Below are 21,862 nucleotides of genomic sequence, written 5' to 3' on the forward strand. Positions count from 1 at the left end.
TGCAAATCAATTACATTAGCTTAACAAACGCGTGTTTCAAACACCTGCTTGACTGTAGAACTAATGGGGTTTGAAAAGGGTTCAAGAAAACTACACGTCATCTCAGATAAACATCGTGTGTATACTGAAGTGAATACTTGGGAGGCATGCACTGAAATGAGCTTGTGTGCATTTGTTTTCTAATGTGTAATAGCAGTGAGTATCTAGTATTTGAATCATCTTTAATTTGTGATGGATATTCTAATTCACTTTGATCTTTTCTGGTTTGATGATATGTTATGTCTTAGTTCATTAATCCTGACTATTAATTATCCTCTTAAACATTTTAAGGAAAAAACAGTAATTTTCTTCTTATTTAAAAACTATTTTTCTGTTAACTTTTGTTTAGGGGTAGCTACTTTTCTTGCACTCTTTTGTGCTTTGCAATTCCTGTTTCTAGCTATTCCTTATGTACGGTGTAATTTGAAGATGGTTCACTTGATACAGGTTGAGGAGGATGTTTCTCATTACCTCTGATGAAGTTTTTAACTTCATATCTCTAACTTCAGTTCTTTACTTTAATCACTAGAAGATGGGTGCCAATTTGCCAAGTATCCTTTGCTATGTAAGTTAGTTGCAGTTATTTTGGAAATGGCCCGGTGTGGTGTTTTCACACTGATGGCTGGCAGAGCTCCATCACACCACTGTTTCACGCTCCCTCCTCAGAAGAGCAAGAGGAGAAAACATGATGAAAAAGACTCTTGGGCTGAGATAAGGACAGGGAGATCACTCCGTAGTTACCCTCATAGGTAAAACACTCAGCATAGGGAGATTTGTGTAATTTATTGCATATTGCTAAGAACACACTGGAGCAAAGTAAAAACACCTTCCCTCCCATTCACTCCCGTCTACATCTTTTCCCCCGAGCAGTGCAGGGGAATGGGGAATGGGGGCTGTGGTCAGTCCTTAATGCTTCATCTCCACCGCTCCTTCATGGTCACTCTCTGCCCCTCCTGCTCCACCGGGGGCTCCTCCACGGGCTGCAGCGTGGAGATCTGCTCTGTGTGGGAACCAGGGGCTGCAGGGGGACAGCCTACTCCACCAGGGGCCTCTCCACAGGCCGCAGGGGAACTGCTGCTGTGGTGCCTGGAGCACCTCCTGCCCTCCTGCTGCACTGACCTGGGGGTCTGCAGGGCTGCTTCTCTCACACTTGCTCACTCCTCTCTCCCAGCTGCTGTTGTGCAGCAGTTTGTTTTTTTTCCCTTTCTTCAATCTGCTCTCCCAGAGGCCCATCCAGTGTCACTCCCTGGCTCTGCTCCGGCCAGCGGCGGGTCCCTTTTGGAGCCATCTGGAGCTGGCTCTGATCTGACCTGGGGCAGCTGCTGGGCTCTGCCTCACAGAGGCCACCCCTGCAGCCCCCTGCTACCAAAACCTTGACACATAAACCCAACGCAGACAGTGCTGATTGTTGTCTACTGCAAGCTACTTTGTGCAGATGAGCATTTTACAATTTTTCAGGCTGGACCAACATTCATATTGTTACAATAATACTGTAAACTCCATGGGGGCTTTGAAGCTCCCCATTCATATCCTGTTCAAGACCAAAAAAGCTTGCATTTATTTCATTTCCCTCAAGGAATGCAGATTTTAAAAATACAACAGTTACAGAGTCTTACGTCTTTTATATAGCATGACATAGGGCTATTTATGGTCTGATGTGCTGATTTATGTGGAAAGTATAGATTTTACGTACATCCTTTATTATAATGTACAGCATTTGAGAATAGCAGCAATTTATTTCACAGTATGATTATAGTTCTTACTTCAAATCTCCTTCTATTATTATAATGATGGAAATAGAGATAGAAGATCTTGGCTCTACTTGACATTGTTGGACACGTTGCATATTTTTGTCTTTGTTAGCATCAGTTTATTACTCTCCGAGGACTCACAGATATAAAGTACCTCAGATTAAGTTACTAACTGATACATATAAAGTATATATGCAAATGAAAAATAATTTGAATCTGTTCATCGCATTTTCACTGATGTCTGAGATAATCTGTGTTATTTCTCATCAAAATAGGAATAAATTGAGGATGTATACTGCAGATCAGCTGTGCATGGTATCTTACTGATGTCTTACTTGTAATGATTTGGGCCTTGTATGTTTCAGAATATTGGATAATTTGAAGCAATTAATGAAAATACTTACACCTTTAGTTTGCCCTTATTTGTGTTCAAATAAACATTTTTTTTCACTTTGGTTCAATAGCAGACTCCTGCGCTAGAAGATAGTTAACTATTTCCTCTGATAATTCTCCTATTTAGAAATGTAATGTTGCATTTTTCTGATGCTTTCAGTTCTAAAGTATAGAATGTGGATGGAACAGAAAGAAAAGCCACAATCAGTTGTTTGGGAATGTATTATTCCTTTGTCTTCTGGATAGTATTCCTTGTAATTCCTTTTGTACTGTTTATTGCCCCCTGCTAAAATGAAGTAAATATTTCTGAAATAGAGCAATAAACCTATTTTTAAGTTAAATGGGAGTTTACTATTTAAAAACAAACTCTGCCTTAGAAAATTGAATTAAGATCACAACTAACATTGACTTCCATCTTCAGTAGCACAGTTTTAGAGAGTGAACAAATTGAGTGTAAATGTGAGTTAAGTACACACTCGTATATTTGAAACCCTTTGACTTGTCTTATTAGACTAGGAATTAACTTTTTTTCTCTATTTCCTTCCAATTGATTACCAAGAAGAAAAAAAAAAAAAGGACAAAAAAAAACCTACGGTATTTTACGTCTTCGGTGTCTTCCAGCAAACATTTGGAGATGGGGAAATTCTCCCAAAAGGTTGTGCTTGTGAACTGGACTGCCACCATTTCACCTGAATGGACTAGACTGAGTTTGTCTGAGGGCTGACTTAAATCTAAAACCTGAGGGACTTTCTGTCTCTTGTGTTGACTTTTACCATAGGTTACCCAACTCACTGCTTTGAAGAAGACACAGGAGGTGACTGTTGAGGGCTGTTTTGTAGGAGCAGAGGCCTGTTTCTGCCCCTTGAATTCCTACGTGATTATTAATTTAATAGGCAAGCTTTTTTCAAGCTAAAAGAAGCTGCTGAGTATTCACATGCACCTGTTGTGAGGTTTTAAAACTCCCTCTTATTTACCACAGGGGTAGGTTTTCATCAGTGACTTGCATATTTTTACTTAAAGACTCATTGTTTGTGTCACTTTCTTTCGTCTGTTGAAGGTCTGGGGGATAGTTCATTCATTTTCTTCAATGTACTCTCCTCTCTTCTGTTTTTCACAGATTTGTTCAGCTGGGACAGAGTCAACATAAACCAGACAAGAGCAGCCAGCAATTTTGCTCAAAACTCCATTTGGATAGAGTTATAAATTTGTAAGTATTCTTTTTCTTTTAGTCTTTTTGTATTTACTTTTGTCATTAGACCTAAAAAATTATCTGGTAAATTTGATGTTAGAGAGACATACTTCTGTTGAGGATTGAGTACATAGCATGAAGAATCAGGTTCATACTTCTCCCTTGTAACTTAAAAAGTGCATTTTTGTTGTTGTTTTTTAACTTGTTTATTTTTTAGGTTTTGTTGTGTCAAAATTTTTGCATTCTAAATTCTTAGCATTCATGATTTATCACTACATAAAATGCTGAAGTTATTGAGTATATGCTTGGTTATACAATTGCTTTTGAAAAAGGTTGCTTGAAAGAGGTTGGTTGACGTATATTCGCTTCATAAAAAAATTTCAAAATTGCAATTCAGAGTTTAGTGTGCAGTAACCTTGAGTTTATTTGTCCTAAGAAAGCTACAAATGCCCTGTATTTATTTTAATGTACATTTATGTAGTCTTGGGAGGTCAAATGGGATATTTTCCTATTTTTATTTTTCTGATGGACGGTCCAGTGCCGGGGAGAGTAGGGTAAAGGGGGAATGGATTCCTGCTTTGTTTTGAGCACTTGATGCCTATCTGTGTCACTGAAGTCAGAGGATCTGTGCTAGCTTAAATCACTATGCAGTGCATTTCAACAAAAGAGCATGTTGAGTCTGCATAAATGTTATGTGAGCAATTAAAATCCACGACATTTTCCTCAGGAAAGGGAAAATCAAGGTTGAAATGCTTCCTGTCAACAAAACACTGCTTGAATACTTTAATCCCAAAAGATTCATACGGGGGCTGTATTCAACAAAGCCAGACAATTGAGGCAGGATGGTAGGAGTATCACTCTGTAGGGATATCTGCTATATGGAATAACTTCTATGTATTCTTTTTTACTTCCAATTTTCTGTTAAGCTGAAAAATAAAATTCAAGTTATAATAGGTGCACCTTTTTAATTTACACTGAAATAAGGAATGTAACTGTTTGTGATTATGGATTGATTATCACTGTACAAGAATGTCCTCTAGTGATAGGACAGATCATTTGAATTTTTTCTTAATACTAAAAACATTGGATCATGGTGTTATTCAAGAATATACTATTATTGATGCAGGTCTTGACATTTAGATGATCAGCTCCTAAATTCCCAGTTGAAATCTCCCTGTGCTGCAAGCTGCTTGAAGTTTTACCATGGCAGACTTTTACTTGCTTTTGTTTCTGAGTACGTGATCTCTTGCCTGACAACACTGCCACTCCATAGGACTACAGACCTCTATAGCAATCCTCTGATTTAGACACATGAGCTTTATTTCCTGCACTCCCTCTAGTCCATTCCCTGGGTGCTGATGAAGTGGGGAAAGCCTGAACACGGCTCTTTCCCGAGCAGGAATAAAGACTGTGGGTGTCTAATGAGGGAGCAGGATACCATGGAACAAATCTATTATTGTGTGTAAGACAAATACTACCTAATATCAGTTCTTAGTCATTTGATATTATATATATTTAAATTGATGGCACCACTGTGCATTGTTCATCATTAATAAGCTTACACTTCATAGATGAATATATCTGTAGTTTTATAATGAATTACACCTGATGGGTATTAAAATAGTAAGGTAGGTTGGCAAACTGTAAAATTGTTTTTAAACATGAAGGAACAACTCAGAGTGTTTTGAAAGGAAATGGTTATTAAGAAATCATTTTATAACAATAGGAATATTTTTGCTTTGAGCAAAGGTGATTCTATTTGTGTAATTGCAAAGTCTCCCAGTGTGTTTTTGACAGTTGTAGGAGACAATCATTCAGGTTGGGATGCCCCATCCCTGGAGGTCTTCAAGACCAAGTTGGATGAGGCCCTGAGCAACCTGATCTAGCGGGTGGTGTTCCTGCCCATGGCAGGTGGGTTGGATCTGGATGGTTTTTAAGGTCCCTTCCAATGCAAGCCATTCTATGATTCCTTTCTTGCCCCCTTAACTTAGAATAAATTGTTCCCCATGCTCTACTGCTGTAAAATGAACACAATAAAGAGAGTCCATGCATATAATTGTGATGGCATATGGGTGGAGTCAGACATTCTTTTTATTCTTTTCTCAAGTATAATTTCCTTGCATATCTGTATTGTGGAAGTGTCAAAGTCATAGAGCACGCAAATCTGTGCCTACTGTCACTCCTCCTATTAAAATCATACAGCTCATCTTTCTCTGCCAGCTCTACCAAACTTGTTCTTCTGTGCAGATCTGAGAGGAAACAGTATTTTATAGCTGGTAGTTGGTTGTGTTTGTTTGTTTGTTTGTTTTTTCCTAAAAGTCTATGTTTGTACAGCTTAAAAAACAAACAAACAAAAAAAACAACTTAATCTTTAGTTTTGCAACTTCTTAAAAACTTTGAAGTACTGTTTGGATGGCAACAGAATGTTCTTTCAAAAAAAGTCGTAAATGTAGCCATTCTTTAAAAGCATGTTCTTCGATTCTGGAACAATGAAGCTTTCTTCCTGTGTGCTAATATTTGAATTGGTGCTCTGAATCAGAAATTTCCTTGGAGAATACTAACCTCTTAGACATAAAATGTTATAAACATATTAAGCTCAAGATTAGGTTGAGAGAGAGTTTTCAGTACCAGCAGCTGAGGCACATCTTGCATTTTGTTGGGCTGTATGTTCCCTTATTTCTCCAGTAGTTGTTCAAGAAATCAAAAAAAAATGGTGCTAGGTACATTTTAAAATGTAGTTCCAGTAGTTCCTTGCAGATAAAAATGCAATTAAACCCCAGTCATTTTAATAGTAAAATGAAGTACTCAGTCTAAAACTTTGGTTTCTTATCAGCAGTGAGATAGAATACAGTTATATAAATGTCCTATGCATGATTAATTTTTGCATCTATGTCATTTCCACACTTTTCAAGGAAATCTTTTATTTACATCCTTTTTAGATTGTAAAAGAGCTCACAGCCTTAAATCTTGTGGCCATTTGTATGTATCAACTACATAAAACCAATATAAATGTTTCTTAACTTACTATTACTTAAGGTATGCTTTTTAAGTATTTGAGCCAGTAGATTAGATTTCATATATACTGTTACGGGACAAGTCAATTTTGTAGAGCACACTTTATTAGCACATTTATGAACGTGAATATGCACTGTAGAAATAATGAAGAAAGAAGCTTCTGGCCTAAATTTAGAAACTGCAAGTATAGATTAGGAGCAAAAAAGTGACACTTGAACAAGGACAAACGTGATTCTTTTAGTACAATGTATTATGGTGTATCTGAAGAAAGACTTTGTTGAGTACTGTGGTATAATTGCTGTTGGCTGACACCATGCACCTGTACCTAGTTTCCTAGTACTCCCTGCAGTGTGATAAAAATAATCTAGGAGTGCTAGAAATTTGATTTCCTCTTGAACAAGGAATTGAGTGTTTTGATTCACTGTATCACTTCTGGAGAAGAGTGTAGATATGCTTTAATGAAGAGCAGCTAGCTGGTTGCATATATCAGGGTACAAGGTGTTTTCAGTGCCTCTGTACATTGTGGCCTATGCAATACAGCAACAATGCTTACACCAACTTTAATTAATCCATATATGTCTACTATCCTATTTTGTTATGCAGGGCATTGATGAAGCTCAAGCAGGAGAACAATTCAGTGATACCTGCAGTATGGTTCAGAGCTGTGTTCTCCTTAAATCTTTAAAAAATGGACCTTCTTCAAAGATGTATCATGTAGTCCATGTTTTCAAAATTCTCTTGACGTTAAATGTGTAATTTTCAATTTCTGTTAACTAATTGAATGTTTTACTGGAGTATTTTTAATCTGACAATACCACTTTAAAATATTAAAGTAAAAATACAGCAGAACATTTTGTAATTCTAATGGAGTATTTTACAGCCCTAGCTACTTTTGAAAACTGTTACTTTTGGGAGCTGGTTACCTCTGTTCAGAGCAATTGTGTTGTTCATTCAGTAGTTCCATATGAATTTGTTCGTATAAGGTCTGTTTCTGGGAGGATTAGAAAAAAAAATTATGTTAAATTTGCTAAGTAAACATGGCATCACTTCCTTATAACTGCACAAAACAAACAGTTGTTATTGAGTGCATCATCTTTCTATGTATTTAAATCTTTGGAGTTCTTGGGGGGGGGCAGTCCTTATGTTGAAAGGCAGAAATAAATGAATAAGGTATCTGAAGAATGGTTAGTATATTTATTTTTTACATAAAACCTTTGCTAAATATCTAAATGGTTTCTTGACACTGCTGTGGGAACAAAGGCAAAAGTAAAGTGCATTCATAATTAGTCAACAAGTAACTTTAGAAATTATAAGCTCATATCCTGATTAATCTTAAAGTAGTGTCACCTTCAATAACTTGCTTGTCATTTGCCTAATTATTAGTAGATTTACATATGTACCGCATAAGTCAAAAGATAGTATTTTCCCCTATGCATTTGAGTATAGTATTTATCGAGGAGTAATATATTCTCTTTCATATTGGAAATAATTATACTAGTTGGTTCCATTATAAGCACCGATGGTACAAAATAATGAGCATTTCCTATAACTTCAGTAAGAGCTACAGTCTTTTCACCCCTGTAGTACAGTATGTACTATCATGAACCAGGGATCATGCCCTTTCTCTCACAGTGCTTCATTTATTAACTAGATTCTTTCCTCCTTTTATTTTGAATGTGCAGAATGAGCTGCTGAGACAACATCTAATAGTGAGCCTCTGGTGTGGTGCTCCAAAATCATTCAGATTTTTATTCTAGTTGTCATACAGAATTGCAGAATGGCTTGGGTCGGAAGGGACTTTAAAGATCATCTAGTTGCAACCCACCTGCCATGGGCAGGGACACCTCCCACCAGACCAGGTTGCCCAGGGCCCATCCAACCTGAACTTGAACACCTCCAGGGATGGGGCATCCACAGCTTCTCTGGGCAGCCTGTGCCAGTGCCTCACCACCCTCTGAGTAAGAAATTTCCTCTTAACATCTATTCGAAATCCTCCCCTCTTTTAGTTTAAAAGTTTCCCCTTGTCCTTTTGCTATCTGCCTGTGTAAAAAAGTTGCTCACCATATTTTTTATAATATATTTATATATTTATATTTTTATAATATATTTATAATATATTTATAATATATTTATATTTACTTAGGATTCAAACAAGGCAATAGAGTATGCTTTGTCTCCTTTAGATACTCTTTAGAGACTTGAGGAGAACTAATCTTGTGGCTTTCTGGTGACTGTTGTACTTGTGAGCTAAGCAGTCCATGCACCAGTTCTTTGAAGTGTGAAACATATTTGCTGAAACCAAAGCTATAACTGTAAGTTTGCTGTAACCATATCTTCTCTTACTGTAGAGACAATACTACTCTTAGTGGGATGGTAACACCATGAAGCCTGGTCACAAGTGGGATGAAAATAACTGCTCTAACTCTTTGCGTTTCAAGGATGCTGTCATTCAGGACATGGAGTTTGCATTCCTATCTGTGTAATTTTCATTGGGAGGACGTAGAAATACAAATCTCTCAGGGATATATGATAGCCTAGTCCTAAATAACATGCTCTCCTTTGTGACTCTACTGTTAAGTTATTAAACCTATTCATCAGATTAGATTTTTACTTGAATAATGTTAGATAAATGCCTTTAATTAAATGACTGGATAATACAAACACTCCATAAACATTTACAGCTTAATATCACAGCATCACAGAATGTCTGAGGTTGGGAGGGACCTCTGAAGATCATCTAGTCCAACCCCCATGCCGAGCAGGATCACCTAGAGCACATTGCGCAGGATGGCATCCAGGCAGGTTTTGAATATCTCCAGAGAAGAAGACCCCACAACCTTTCTGGGCAATCTGTACTAGTGCTCTGTCACCCTCACAGTAAAGAAGTGCCTCCTCATATTTAGATGGAACTTCCTGTGTTTCAGATTGTGCCCATTGCTTCTTGTGGGGTTATTAATCAAAATTGGCATGCATGAAACTGAAGTTCTCTCAAAGCATTTTTAGCATGTTGAAAATTGAGATTTAAGTAACTAAATGCTCAAAATACACTTTGTTGTCCAAGTTTCATCAAGTCTAAGGAAGTGACTTTGACTCACAAGTGCTTCAGATATGTCATGTCTTTAGAAACAAATCAATAAATAGAGAAAGCATCAAATTAGTGTAGTGGGTTTTGATATGTTTTGGTTTTGCTTAATAACTGTTCAGTTTCTAGTTGACTAGGCAGGCCAACTACATTTGAGTAGGTATCGTCTTTCGGTGCTAGATAATGATATTTTTAAGTTATTACAGTGTTCTGATGTTAAATGCCATTGCTAGAGGTTCAGCTTGAATGCTTTAAACTAGGTAAATATCTGCAGAAGCTGTGGGTGCTTTGAAAAGCAGTCTGCTTTACAAGCACCTAGATATAAATATAGATGGAATAGTGTTTGGTACTAATACTGAAAAACACCCACGTTAGTGTGTTGTAATCAACTGGAAGAATATGTTAGTGAGGCTTAGAAGAAACAAGCACTCTGGGGAAAAAAATAGAAAAGTTGAATTTCCACAATATTATTCATGCAATTTATTAATGAAAAATAAAAGAAAATGCTGATTTGGTGAGAGTGTAATTGCAGAGGGTGAAATCTACAGAAGTTTCAACTCTTTTGAAATAAGAGCTTTGTTTTGTTTAAGAAAAGCATAAAAAGACACATTTTAGTATTAGTTTACATTCCAGTATAATACCACAGAATTCTAAGATTAAGAAGCCTCGGCAGGAATCACAATACAATTTAAAATAAGGAAGAACAAGAATTCATTCTGTGCAGAAAGAGTTAACTTTTTGCAGATTCTTTAGCTATACATGTTTAATTCTAGAACAGACGAATGTTTCTATGATGCAACTTAGCAAAATCTTTCTACATCTTGGTAAGATATAACTTGATTTTAGGTATGCAGCCAAACCGTGGATGACTGGTGACTTTATAACTGACCTTGTTGGTAATGGTTTTTGTCTTGCTTCCTGTATTGCTTGTAGTGATGTGTACTTTGACTAGGTTTCCTAGAACATCTGTAAAACACCTGCAGAGAATTCTGACCTTCAATTTGTAATTTGACAGAGCATTACAGTATTGTAAGATTTGAAAACATGCAATATGTAATATTTTTCATGTAATTTAACATGAAAACAATTTTCTTTGCATAGACAAGGGGTTTTTATACAGGTTCTAAAACAAGTACAACTGTGGAAGGACCGGAGTCTTACCTTGAAGTTACTTGCAGTAATGTTTATGTTTAAGTTTGGTTTATGTTTCAAGCATAACATCTTTCAGAGTAACTTCTTTTGCCCTGAGACCAAGAGTAGATCTATCCCTCCATAGATTCCTGGTTCCTTAGGGAAACTGATGTGATGTCTATCAGCATAGAAACAAATTGCTCCAAAAGTCAGATCTTGGAGAAACTTGCAAAAAATATTAACGTTCAACACCAAGAGCTGCATAAATCAGACCTGAGCAATATGCAGTGGCTATGATTTTCAGAAATTACTAGCCACAGTACCAGCAATTAGTAATTTGTTTGTTTTTCTTCTTTACCTCTTAAAAGGTGAACACTTTTTCTGTCTCTACTGTTCTAAGAGTAGGAATAGATTTTAGATTGTTTTCTCAGCTGTAGTAATCATAGCTGAACGAAACTAAATTGCAGTATTCAAAATCGGGTCAGAATTTTATCTGCTTTGGAACTCATGTGATTGGCCCTTAAAGAAATACTAGTTGTAATTTCTCCTATAAGAGGCATTACTTCTCAGAATTTACATTTCAATCACTTTTTAACATCTAATGCTTCAGAAGTTAGTGATTTAAGGAATATTTTTAATACTTATTACAGCAACAACAGTGTGCTGCCTTTTGTGCACAATCCTTTTTACCCCATTTACACTAAATTTTTATTCCAATTACAGTACACGTAAAATCTAACTTATCAGACGTTGCAGCATCTAATGTTGTTGTCCACACAACTCTGCATTTTAAAGTTTCTACCAAATTTATGATTAAATTGATCAGCATTTGGTAATTAAATTGTAAAGAATGGGCAATTACATTTTAATTTTAAAACACTGCATTTACCTTTTTGAGTGCACTGTAATGTTGCTAAGATACCTAGGATCAAACTTCCTCCCATTTCTCCACCCAGATAAAATATATTTTATACAGAGAACATGGAGCAGAGCAGGAATTTTTAATGCACACTTTACTATAGTAATGCTAGACCAACTGGTGAAGTATGGTTATGGTATAGATGATATGAGCACAGAGCCAAGTTCAATTAGCTCTGAGCTGGCACTGGCCAACTCATATGCTCTGCTGTTTTAATGATACAACAGAAATGTGCATTGTACATGTAATGCAGTTAAGTGTCTAAAAAAAGAGAGCTGTCTCGGTTCATTTTTAGTACTGCCACTTTTGCAGCCAACAGTGGTGTCACTGAGACGCTAAATTGCAACCATCCCATGTAACTATTAAAGTTCAATATAAGTCAGAGCAGTTTCTTGATATGTTGCTGAAAATTAGCTGGTTGTAGTCTGGAATAAGCATGTTTCCATGATTTGCTTCAGTGGAAATTTGGGGCTGGAGCTGATGCATCAATTACTTTTGGGAAGAGCAGTCCAGACTGGAAATGCACTGAACAGGTTTCCTTATAACAAACTCTGTGTATAATCAGTAAGAGTAACAAAGAAGAAGAATTAGAGGTGTCATTTTTCACACTTCACTCTTCTTCCCTGGAATTTAGATCTGAGGGACATCTATTTAAATGACTTCCCCTTTCCCTCGCAGAGGTCCCGGGAGGTGCATGCAGTTGTCTCCTCTGAAAGAAGAAAAAAACAATTTTAGCAGCATTGCTTCTTCTGGCTGTTCTTCCTTGTGCACTAGGACTATAGTAGGACAGTTTTCGATGTAATGTCTGTAGCTCTGATAAGTGGTTGTCCAGAAGTGACGGTAAGACGAGGGGCTCTACTGGATTTTGGTTAAATGTCGTATTTTATTTGGATGCTGTAGTTATAACAACTAAACAACCAATATTCTGTGCCATTCAGCATAGTCCCAAGAGAGAAAGCACAAATGTAGATGTTTTAAATTTGCACTATACTTGCTGAGAACTCAATAAAATCAGGAAGTATCATGGCTTATGTGTATAAACCTTTTGCAAGTACAATGTTTGTCTTCAGTTCCCAGACAAGTTAGAAAAAAACATTTTTTTTGCATTATTATATTAAATCTATGCAGTTGTTTTTCACTTTTTTATAAAAGTGTTTCATCTTGCTAGTCAATTTATTGTATTTCATAGGAAGGGAGTATAGTATAAATTACTTGATTGGTTTGAGATGGTCAGAAGGGCTTGAAAGGAAATTTCTGTTGTAGTCCCATCTTGTTTAAAATCAAGGTAAGTCAATTCTGCATTCTAGTTTTTTATTTTTTAATCTGGCGTTATCAGTTTTCACTAAGTTTTAATTCAGAGGTAGCCTTGTAATTTTACATCTCTGGAAATCAAATGGTTGCTATTACAGTATAAATGCTGGGTAGTTCTGAATGGGCTGATATTCTCTGGCTGTTGTACTGAAACTTTTTCTCCAAACTTCTCTTCCAGTTGATAGGGAATAAGTGGGGCTTTTTCCAAATTGACCTTGCAAACATTAGTCCATGGCCATAGCACAACTAGAAGAACATTGCTGTATTTCATTTATAGAAGAGCTATGCCATCATTTTAGTGTCTCAGTTCTTCAAAAGCACCATTCATTGTTTTTTCCCTTTAAAAGAGGAGGTTATACACACACAAGTAACTTCTCGTTTCTTGAAGAGCACCCAGATAGTGAATCATGACTGTGATTTCTGTCCAATATGGCAATAATGCTAATATATGTGAATCTTCCTTGCATTTGGGCTGGTTAATGTCTGCTTTTGGAAATAGTTGGCTTTGACAGGAAGTTGCTGCTGTAGTTTTGTAGCTGAGAAGTTCTGAGTCCAAAAATGTATGCATATGCTAATACAATAATAGCATTCTGACTGTTTTTCAGCCACTGGCTATTATTCCAATACACTGTTATGTAAAGTTTTTAGAAATTTTGTCTTTGTTAACTAAAGTAGTAGGTGACAAAGGAAAAAGCTAGTTGAAAAAAATCTCAGGTATTAAATGCAGTTTTGCTCAATGTATTATCAAAGAAGATGTAGTAGGCCTTGGAAATCTCCATAAATGACAAGATTCTAAGGTTGATCAGAAAATAACTAGTGTGTGAGGAGAAATGAAATACATTTAGTTGTATAATAGTGATGTGGAGGAGGCAAATGACTGTTCACCATTTCTCTCAGTCTAAGAGCTATGAGCAACCAAGGCACATAATCACAAATGAAAGGAGCGTAGCATCAGACACAGCTAAGTAGTAGAGCGTATTCCCAAAGGATTCCATAAGTCTCAGAGAGACAATAGAAAAATCAGTGAATACCTAAGGAAATCACTTCTCAGGAAACAGTAGCCCAGTTTCAAATTTTGCCTCAGGTAGTTTCTCAATCCTGTTTGCTGAAATATGGGAGAATATACTGGAGAAGGGATTGTTCAGTACCTCTTGTAGTGAATACTTTGGCAGCTTCATTTACAGAGAGTGTTTATAAAGCAGATGTATTTTAATAGCTATCTAAAGAGTTAAATTAGCTTTTCCAGCTGAAATACAAACTCAAAATTTATTAAACCGATGATTCGGAGAACTCTTCAAAACATATATGTCATTTTTTTCATAACCAATAAATGATTTATTTCTCCTGCTTAGGATTTACAGGTGCATTGCATCCACTGTTCTAGATAACTCAGAGTTCTGTCAGATAGTTTTTTTCTTGCAGTTCATTTCAAAATTAGATTTCCACTAAATCAAGTAGTATTTACGGAAGGAAAAGTTAATGCATAGGTTGCCTTCAGATGTCAATGTATTAGGCATTGAATGTTCTGTTACAGCATCCAAACTGATCTGCTCTCAAACAGTTAAAACATCCACACTGTTCAACTCTGGGAGTGTTTTATAAATAAATTAGTAAAATATTGCTGGGAAATGCACATAGTATATTTATGAATACTGCTTTCACAATAGCTAAGTGCTTTAAAATGAAAATGATTTGTTACACAGGTACTTTTAGAGTTTATTCATTTATTATGTATTGAGTATAAATAGTTTTGTTACTACCTTGCAGTTGATTGTGGAGAATGCATCATTACTGCTGAAGAATTTGGCTTAGAGCCATAGAATATTATAAATTGGAAAGGACCCTGGAGGTCATCTCCTCTGAGCAAGGGATTGGATCAGGACCAAATTAGGCTGCTCAGGGCCATGTACACTTGAGTTTTGAATATCCTTAAGGAGCAAGGTTCTCCAGCTTCTCAGAGCAACCAATTCAGCGTCTGACACCGCTCACAGTGGAAGAAAGTTCCCTTCTACCTAACCAGAATATCCCACATTGCAATTTGTATGCGCTTTCTGAAATCTGCCTTTTTATCATGCACCGATAAGAATAGTCTGGTTGCATACTATCTATACCATCCCGTTAGGTAGTTGGAGACTACAGCAATAAGGCCGGCTGTGGCTTCTCTTCTCTTGGACTGAACAAACTCAGCACTTGCAGCTTCTCCTCACATGTCATGTCCTACAGCTCTCTAACCATCTTGTTGGCCTTTGCTGAACTTACCCAAGTATTTCATTGTCTGTCTTGTACTGGAGGGCCCTGAAGTGGGCACAGTGTTCTAGATGTGGTCTTGCGAGCCCAAAGCAGAGAGGAAACAATCATTTCCTTTGAGCTGCTGGCTTTGCAGTTTTCAAGAGATGCAGTTAAAAGACCAGCTTCTACCTTATGAGTGAGTCTGATTCACAGTAGTGCTTAGAAAAGGTCTGACATACTCAGGTTCTTGTAAACTTTCAGACTACATCTATCTCTCATAAGATTAGTAGGTTTAAATACTAGGATTCAAAGATAGCATGTATTTTATGAGCTATTCAAAATATATTTTCATAAAATATCCGCTGTCCCAGTGTATAGAGAGTGCTGTTGCTGGTACTAAGTTTTCTGTTTCCTTATAGTTAGATGGAAATTTCTTATCTGTTAACTTCTTTCTGCTTGGTGGTTTAGAGTATAATCAGTTGGTTGTTATAATTGCTGCTAAGTGGGTAGTTCAATAACATTTTCCTGTTACCTGCTATAATGTATGGCACAGGTCAGCTCGGGTGCTTACTGATCATAGCAGATCTGAGGAAGGATGAAAAAATGAGGACAGAGTGAGGGAAGTACAGAAAGTATCCTTAATGTGATTAGTGACATCTTACCTAATTACCCTACTTGGAAAGCGGGTCTTACAAGGTCTGCAGTAGTGTTCACAATCTAGGTAAATAGATTATCAAGTGCAAAGTTACCTTTTCATTGATTCTCATATATGTATTTCAAGGAGAATAAGTACTCTTATTTAACCATGCATTTTTTTTACTTAAACTTAGAAATATCTTTTGTGTTTTTTTTTTTTTTTTTTTTTTTTTTTTTATCCAGAATACCAATCTCCTCCTTTTCACAAGATAATATTTATGAAGTCCAGCCTCCAAGAGCTGATAGGAAATCAATAGAGATTTTTCATGCGCACATTCAGGCTGGAAAAGGAAACATGCAGCCACTGGGAAAAGAAGACTTCCTGATGTACAGAGAGTACATTCGAAATAGATACCTCTAAATACAAGCTGGATTCTCATGTGAAGTCTACAGTACTGATAGGTCATAAAAAATAATTTTAGAAAGGAAATCTAGTTTTGTTATTTTCCAATAATAAATTTATTTATCTAACAATTCTATCTATTATGGTTTGCTGTTGCACATTTATGGTATCATGCTTTACAGGAGAAAGTGATTTAATATCTGCTCTTCAGCTGGAAGAGAAAAGTGTTATTTTAAGAGATTAAGTGAATAATTTGAGCACCTGTAATAACGGACAGGTATGTAGTGATTTATGGCAAAGAAAATACTGTGTCTTTAGGTTTTTATATTACTTACATTCTTATGTTTGCTAGCAAAATGAAATGATTTGTACATAAGAATCAGAATAGAATATTTTTCTTCCTCTTTGTTCTATGACAACAATCTTTTTTACAATCAAATGTTTTCTGATATTTCTTGAGATTTTTAGCAAATTGAATGCCCAAATGACTGCTTGCACTTTGCTGCTTTCTTAAACAAAAGAAAAAAAAAAGTGTGGTTTATGTAAAAATCAAAATTTGCATCTAGACTAACATTATAACTCTAATCTGTGTCAAATTAACTTCACTGGTTCTAGTAGCTACAAAATCTGTGATACATGCAGGGTGAAAATAGCTCATGAATAATTATTGTGGGTTTCTAGTAGACCACTGAGGTGAACCACTCACTGACTACATTGTAAATGAGGGAGCACTCTTGGCTTTAAAGTCTTGGAGGGTACAGGACCATTTTGCTGTATGACAGGCATTACCCTTTTTGCAGCATATTCTTTCCATCCGCATATTTGTCCTCCTGTAAGACGCTTCCAGATATAAGCCTACAGCCTCCCAACAACTCAGTGTCACTAAGTGGTGTAGAGAGACTGGATCAGCTGGGACAGTCATGCAAGAGAAAGCAGTAGTTGGGCTTAGGGAAGACAGAACATCATGTCCAGTGCTATGTAAGAAGTGGAGAGGCATCAGGTATTTGAAGTAGATTGTTTAATTTGGTCTTGTGGTCAAAACATTTTCTCAAATAAGAAATAAAACACACACACATACAAAAACCTATGACTTGTAATTACAAGCTAAAATTCCCAACACTGCTTTCTAGCCCTTTGCCTTGAGGAACACTGACAGCGACAACAGCATCCTTGATAGGTTATGTTATTCCACGTGTTTGTACAGGCCATATTTCAGAATTTTCTGGACTAACTCTGAATAACTTACTCGGGGAATGTCAGCCAACTGCATGTACTAGATGTAGAGTACACGTTTGTGTTCACAGTAAGTCGCTTGCAGGCAGCTACTCCAGATTTTTGGCTGCATGCTGCAAACATATTCTGCATATGTTTGCATATCTCATGCAGTCAGTAGCATTTTTGTCAGTAATTCAACAAAAAAAGAGATGCAGTGAACAAAAATATTCGAGTTTCTTGTGGGGTCTGTGTGTTTCAGGAAATGATTTGTATGCGGACAGTTAGAGAATGTGGTACCTCAAGCTACCAAAAAATGTTGGTGTCCATTCTCTTTTGTTAATTGATTAATATTGTTTTGAGAGAAATTAAGGTATTTTTGCAGGTACAGGAATGAAAGCACACTTCAGCTAAGACTTCATTGCAACTGGCAACCTCTTTCCTCTGGAGAAACAAAAACAAAAACACAGCACAACTGTAACAAACTCTCCTGTCCATTATGAATAAATGTTTCCTTTGGAAAAATGTAGAGCTGGAGTCCTTATCCTAACAAAACACATAGATGCTTTTCTTACTGCACTTAAACTATTTCCAAGGATGTTTTATAGATGACCACATTCCTTATACTTTTGTTGCTCGTAGATACTGGAATTTCATAAAAGCTGTCCTTGACAGTGTACCACTTAACCACAGATAGGTGAAAGATGCATCCTTTTTCAACAGCTAAAGTTGCTGCAAAATACAGGAATCGTAATAATTTTACAGCTCTAAGAGAAAATATGTTCAGGCTTTAGCAATTCAAACACTGATTAGCAAAAGAGGATTGAAGGGTTTTGGTTTTACAATTTTGAGAGATTAATGGCATCTCAGTCCATTATCTGTGTCTTTTCAGTGTCTTTTTGTGCCGTAACAGTCCTATAGCAGCATGCCCTTGAATCTTTTAGGATATATAGCTGCTTCTTGTTTCTCCTTCCAGTTAGAAAAGATTTTAAAAAGAAACAAACACAAAAACACTAATTTTCACTGTGTTTTAAGCCATGTTCATTACTTCATATGATAAAATGATTGGGCATTAATTTTCAGGTGCTTGCTTGTGTGGTCTACCACGAGTGTACTGCAGCTGCTAAGAACGCTTCAGGGTGCTGATGTCAACTATTTACTGGGCTTGTTTAAAAAAATGAAACAACACACAAACAAGGACTCCTAGGTTAACACTGATTGAATTACAAATTTTCAACTGTCTGAATATATCTGCAGCCTAATGTATGTAAAGCATTAATTTAAAAGGCAAATATGTTCATTGCCCACCCAAGTTCAGTTGCACAAAGGATTCCAGAGATGCTGGTGTGCATGTACCTACTTTATTCTGTTCTTGTGATATAAAGTTCCAGTTGTCAGCTATGTGAGAAGTTCTCAATCTGTTTACCCTTCAGAAGCTGAGGAAAGGGTGTGCAAAGTAATAAATACCTTTGTTTATAACACAAAAAATGGGCTGTGTTGGCAATGAAGACTAATAAGGTGCTTTTTTTGACTCTTAAGTGCTAATGATCTTTAACATCGTAATGTTATAAATCCATGTGGACAAGAGAAATATCTCTCAGAGAAACGTGTGTTTTTTCCTCCAAAATTTATTTCATTTGTTTCGGTGTGTTTGAAGACTACATTGAAATAAAATACCAAGATGTACACATTTAGATAATGACTTCAGTTTCTTTTCTTGTCAATTCAGGAGGCACAGCCACAGGTTTAGGACTGTCATTTCTTAGCCAGTGTTTCCTTGATGGCAGTCCAAAAGCTTAAGCTGTGTTCTGTGACCCTGTTCAGACTGATGCTCATGCCCTTAGGAGCAATTACTCCCAGCACTTTTTTTGATGCTTTCACCTCCTTGAGAGTTTTGTTCCCACTTGCAAAGCCCACTGTCTTTGTTCTCTTGCTCAAATTCCTTTCCAGAAAGACTCAAACGTGATCCTGAAATACAATCCTTGTAATGTGCACACCACTGCAGCTACAGGAGGGGAGAAGGCGAAAGAGCTGTACTTACTTCTGAGATAACGTTTAAGGTGGCTCCTCATTTTGGTGTTGAGTTTTGGAGATTTTTGCAAAGGATCCTAGGAAGGTTACATTGGCCTGCGCAGACTGGCCAGTCATTACTAGAATAAACCCCAAAGCATGTGACCTGTCAGATCATTATGTTGTACAGTAAGGTGAAACAGGAGCTTCTCTCAAGGTATTTCATTTTCCATGTGCGTTTCACCCTGTCAGTACTCCGTGAATAACCACACACCCAAGTACAGCTCATTGAAGATAAAGCAGTGTGACTTCAATAGTTGCATGAGTGTTGCATTATGTATGAAGTTCCATTTGCTGGCATGTTTTGAATCTGAGTGATCACCTGGAGACTGATGTGGAAAAGATAAAATGTGCTTGGCTCCCACATGCCTCCCTCTGTCTTTTATATACTTAAAAAATCTAATTGAGCTTGTCACTTCTGGTGGTGATTTAAAAGTAACATGAAACTAGTGCAATATGTTACAAAGTATTCATGAAAAAAATCGTACATGAAAATTGCAACCCTTGCAAATATTGATATTCAGCAGTTACCTAATAGAGCTTAAATTTGTGGTACAAAGAAAACCCTAATCAGTCCACTAGAGTCAAGTAAAAGAGCACTGAGAAAAGTCTTGAAAAAAAACAAGCATTTCATGAATTACTGTATTTCTGGAGGAGCAATACATGCTTCTTGCCATATCTGACCAAGGCTTGACTGTAATACTTAAATTCCCTTACTTTGAATGTATTCATCTGTGCAGAATAAAGAGATGGGGTAATAAGGGTAGGATAGACATGTGGCATGTAATGAACCATCTTGGACAGCCCTTAGGTGTTTTCCCATTCTAGGAGCAGCTGTGCAGCTGGGGCTAAAGCCCAGCATGGTTTTTAGGCACTACAGTAGCAGCAGAGTATGCATTTGTGGTCTTCCTGTTGTAGCACACAGCACGTAGGAGATAGTATGCATACTGCAACCTCCAAACCCAGAAACCCTAGGACACAAGAAAGCACTTTCCTTTTGTATTCCCTGCCAGTTCAGGTACTCCTTTTTCATAAGGGTTGCCTATTGCTATCCTGTTTTCCCTGTGTTTCTTCTGATTTTTAGTTCTTTTTTTTTTTTTTAATTTCCTTTCCCCTTTTCCACCACCTGTGGCTCAGAATCCTTTTTCTTACCCAGAACTGTGCCACAAGCTGCAGTTCTCCTTCTATATCCACCTCCTCCTTTCAGAGCTTTCACTTCTTGAACAAAAACTCCCTAAATCCAATCCTTTTACTGAAGAAAAACTTACATTGAAAAACCTTGAAGCTTTCTTCAGCAATCCGTATCTCTCCTGTTTCAAGGGCCGGCTGTGCCATCATCTGCCCTGCCTGTTTTCCTACTTCCCATGGTGGTGCCAGACGCGCGTGTTGTCTCTCTTGGGTTCTCTGTGTCTCGGTAACACGTTCGGGAGAAGTGCTCTGCTTGGGTACAGGATGTTAGTGCTTGAACAAATCGCAGACATCACTTAAATCTTTTCCTCCAGAGAAAGTCGAGAGCTTGCTCTGACTGAGAAAGTCAGAGAGCGTTTCAAGTAGTGCACTTCGGTTGCCTCTGGCCCTGCCGTAGCAGCGTGCTGCATCCCACTGCACAGAGATATCCAAGGGGGAGGGAGGCGTTTTTTGGCTCGTACTTCCAAGCAAGTGGATCCAGCCTGTTTCAGTGAGCTGCTGTCAGCACATGTCGAAGCTCACTGCCATGTCCAGTGAGGGACTGTGCAGTGACAGGCCTGGCTTAGGTCCCTTGGGGGTGTTTTATCCTTTCAGTTTGGATGCCTCTATTCCCTCCCAGAGCCTCTTCTTGGGATCAGCACGGGGCTGGGGCTCACATTGCCACCTTCTGTGGCTGTTATCTGTGCTAAAACCAACATTAACCGTGCCGCAGGCATGAGCTAGAGTATGATTCCCACTCCTTCAGGGCTGTGTCGCCTCTCAGTCCCCAGCACAAGCGGGGAATTCCCCTTGCTGGGTCTGTCGTGCAGGGACACGCTCACACGCACTACATCCGATGTCCCTTCTGGCTGCTCTGGTTCCACACGGGAGGGTTCTGTTCTTTCCCAATGATGGAAAAAAACAAATGTTGATTTTGCTATTGCCTAATTACATCAGTACTCTTAACCCTGGAATATATTCAGAGTCCCTTTCACTGAGTTCGGGAGGAGGTTGGTACACGTCGACTTGTGTGAGCAAAGCTCAGATTTAAAAGCAACTTGGCACGCTTAAAATCAGCCCATTTACCCATTCCTTAAAACACGTGTTACCATATCCCAGATGTCTTGACTGAATGGGGTTAAAAGGTGAGCTTGTGCATGTCTCTAAGCTACAATAAAAAGCAGCTTCCATTATCCTCTCCCAACCATGTGGGGAGATCAAACCGAGGGCAGGACATGACGGTTGCTGCTGTCTGCAACCTGCCCAGCTTGGACTCTGCAGGCTAGTGAGTAGCTGCACTGCTGCTCACCAGTGC

General features: G+C 37.6%; 1 protein-coding gene across 2 annotated transcripts in view; it reads left to right on the plus strand.

The window, feature by feature from the left end:
* FIG4 (FIG4 phosphoinositide 5-phosphatase) overlaps positions 1–17,825 on the plus strand; it is a 68,395-nt gene extending 50,570 nt beyond the window's left edge. The window contains exons 22-23 of one of the 2 annotated variants that reach the window (XM_040552493.1): positions 3,301–3,390; positions 15,939–17,825. In XM_040552493.1, the coding sequence (XP_040408427.1) occupies positions 3,301–3,390; positions 15,939–16,116 (268 nt within the window). In that variant the 3' untranslated portion in view covers positions 16,117–17,825. Of the gene's footprint in view, positions 1–3,300; positions 3,391–6,990; positions 8,416–15,938 lie in introns of those variants that run through there. The other variant, XM_040552494.1, reaches the window with a different exon arrangement.
* The last annotated feature ends 4,037 nt before the right edge of the window (positions 17,826–21,862 follow it).

The sequence above is a fragment of the Cygnus olor genome, chromosome 3, assembly GCF_009769625.2.
Source record: "Cygnus olor isolate bCygOlo1 chromosome 3, bCygOlo1.pri.v2, whole genome shotgun sequence".
Taxonomy (NCBI): domain Eukaryota; kingdom Metazoa; phylum Chordata; class Aves; order Anseriformes; family Anatidae; genus Cygnus; species Cygnus olor.